General features: G+C 44.1%; 1 protein-coding gene across 1 annotated transcript; it reads left to right on the forward strand.

The window, feature by feature from the left end:
• Positions 1-293: 293 nt before the first annotated feature.
• LOC110893073 lies at positions 294-2,429 on the forward strand. The gene has a single exon (XM_035981293.1). The coding sequence runs from the start codon at positions 294-296 to the stop codon at positions 2,427-2,429; it is 2,136 nt and encodes a 711-aa protein (XP_035837186.1).
• The last annotated feature ends 626 nt before the right edge of the window (positions 2,430-3,055 follow it).

Below are 3,055 nucleotides of genomic sequence, written 5' to 3' on the forward strand. Positions count from 1 at the left end.
ATGCAAGCCATCACCAATAGCATCCAGTTCCACGGTCGCGAGGACGAGGACGCCCGGCCCACATAAACCGGTTCTCCCGTATCCTCGCTACTTTTAGCCTTCATGGAGCCCCAAATGATACAACTTACCTTCAGCTCTTCCCGTTTTCATTAGCCGGCCGTGCGGCTACTTGGTTGGACTCTCAACCAACCGGTACCTTCACCACATGGGCGGGGCTTCGTCAAGCCTTTTTGAATAAATATTTCCCGCCCGCTAAAGCCTCACGTCTTAGAGACCAAATCCACTCCTTTCACATGGAACCCGACGAGCCTTACTACCTTGCGTGGGAGCGTTTCCAAAACCTGTGTGCTCGTTGCTCCCAGCATGGTCTTTCCGACTGGGCTTTATGTAAGAAATTTTATAACGGTCTCACCCAAGAGACTCGTGATAGGTTCGATACTAATGCGGGAGGGCATATGATGGGTATTCTTACTGTTGCTGAGTGTTTAGAGCGTTTTGAGGCATTTGCTCAGTCTCAATCTCAATCGCGAGCCGATCAGCGGTATCAAAGTGGTAATTCAAATACCACTACTAGTGCACCCGCCCGTGGGGTGAACCATGTCGCCATGGACCCTAGTTTGGCTGCTGTATTGGAAAACATGACTCGAGAGCTTAAGGAGATTAGAGCTAAGGTTGATAAGTGTGAGTTTTGCCGAGGGGGTCACGACACGAGTGCGTGTCCGTTGCTAGTTGGTGAGGAGCAAGTTGATTTCGTAGGAGGAGGTCAAGGTAGAGGTCAAACTAGTGGGTTTGGTAATAATAACTTTGGTTCGGGTTGGCGTAATAATAATAATAATTTTGCTTCTAACAACAATTTTCGCTCAAACGGACCCCCTGGTTTTCAAATAGCTCAAAACCCAAATAGGGGTTTAGGTTCACTCTTTGGTGGGGGTTCAAATGGGCAGGTCAAGGATGGGGGGTCGAGTAGTCAGGCTCAAACAGGTCAGGGTTCAAGTTATGATCTAGGGGGTAGTCTAGAAAGAATGGAGGCAATGATGAGTCAATTAATTGTTAGGGATCAAACCACCCAAAAGAAACTTAGCGAACATGACCTTATGCTTAAAAATCACCAAGCTGCTTTCCAAGACCTTCAAAGGGTTGTAGGCGATATGTCTAGAAAGTTAGAGGAGAGATTACCCGGTCAGTTTGCGGGTAACACCCAACCTAACCCGAATGCTCATGTAAAGGCCATTACCACTCGTAGTGGCAAAACAGTAGGGAACCCGAGAGTAGAGGAGAGAGTAGTCGATGAGGATGGAGATATTGTAGACGAAGAGATAGAGATGGAGGCTCCCGGCAAAGTGCAATCGAGGCTGCGCCCAGCAAGTACCGCACAGCCCGGTGAGTCTCAAGGTGAGAAGAGAGTAGAGAAACCTCCTATAGATGTTAGACCTTCACCTTTAGTGAACCATGCGTACGTTCCGTTTCCCTCACGCCTTAAGAACCAAAAATACTCAAGGGAATACGGACAATTTCTAGACATCTTCAAACAATTGAAGATAAATCTTCCGTTTATAGAGGCACTTCAATCGATGCCTAAGTACGCGAAGTTCTTGAAAGATCTCCTTAGGAACAAGGAGAAGTTAGGAGAGTTGTCGAATGTCCCATTGCATGGAGGATGTTCGGCCGTTGTCTCAAATCAGCTTCCTGAAAAGCTTACCGATCCCGGTGTTTTCACAATTCCTTGTCTATTTGGTAGTAACACTAATACTAGAGCTTTAGCCAACCTAGGTGCTAGCATCAATTTGATGCCCTTTTCTCTATACGAGAAGCTAGACTTAGGCGAGCTTTCACCTACCCGAATGACATTGTCCTTAGCTGATAGGTCCGTGAAACACCCGAGGGGCATAGTTGAGAATTTGCTTGTTAAGGTGGATAAGTTCGTTTTTCCGGCCGATTTCGTCATTCTCGACATGGAAGCCGATGAAAACGTATCGTTAATTTTAGGACGCCCATTCCTGAACACCGCTAAAGCTCTCATAGATGTCTTTTTAGGAACCATCACACTTAGAGCGGGTGAGGAATCGGTAGTTTTTAAGGTTATGAATTCGAGAGGGCCTAGTGATAGAGTGCAGGCGGTATCGTTAGTGAGGGAGTGTGAGAAGGACGAGAGAGATGAGGAGAAGGTGGTGAGTGGTCCGAGTCTAGAAAAAGTAATAGGACTCAAGTGTGGGGATCCACCTGATAGGAGAGTAGAAGAATTAGAAGCGAGAATGGTGCGTTTAGAATCTAAGCTAGAGATACTAAGTAAAGCTCAGTTAGGGGAGAAACTTCGATATGACGAGTCTAGATTCAAACCGCAAGATGAGGAGTTGAGAGGTTGTGAGAGTGATAAGGGTGTTTGGATTGATTCGAGCAATGATGTAACACCCCGAAAATGGGTTTGGTAATCAGACTCCGTTAACACTAAAAGATGGGTAAAATACCGTTAGTGGTAAAAGTAAACCCGGTGAATATTAGGAATTTAATGGATAAACCTAATATTAAATCAAAAGTGAATAAATGCTTGAGAAAATAAAGTTATGAAAGGCCCGAGTTAACGGGACTTAAAATATAACGGGTTATAACTTCCCGAACCTATTAAGTTAACTAGGGATAATTGACCTAGTTACTAGTATGAGGCTAAGTGATAAATGGTAAGTTATAGCTTCAAATGATCAAAACAAAACATGGGGGACTAAGGTTGCCTAGTGAAGAAACTTGTTTTAATTAAATCAAATAATAAAACACAACACAAACTAAGAGAGTGTGTGTATGCGTACGACCAGGAGGGGCTCCAAGGAGCCAAACCCTAACTTGATCAATTACATCAAATTGAGGATGGATTCTAGCCCCAAATCATTGCATGAACACAAATTCATGATCACCTAAGCTAGGAGATCACAAGGTATGTCAAATTTTGTAATTTAGTGATGTTTTGAATTCATGGTGAACACCAAAAATCGAAATTTCTGTGATGAATATTGTATACATGATTGATATTGGGTTGAATCTATGACTAGAAACAAACCCTAGA

Source organism: Helianthus annuus, chromosome 12 (assembly GCF_002127325.2).
Source record: "Helianthus annuus cultivar XRQ/B chromosome 12, HanXRQr2.0-SUNRISE, whole genome shotgun sequence".
In the NCBI taxonomy this organism is placed as follows: Eukaryota; Viridiplantae; Streptophyta; class Magnoliopsida; order Asterales; family Asteraceae; genus Helianthus; species Helianthus annuus.

Coding starts and splice junctions, on each gene's coding strand:
- LOC110893073 (XM_035981293.1), top strand. CDS start 294: ATGGAACCCGACGAGCCTTACTACCTTGCGTGGGAGCGTTTCCAAAAC.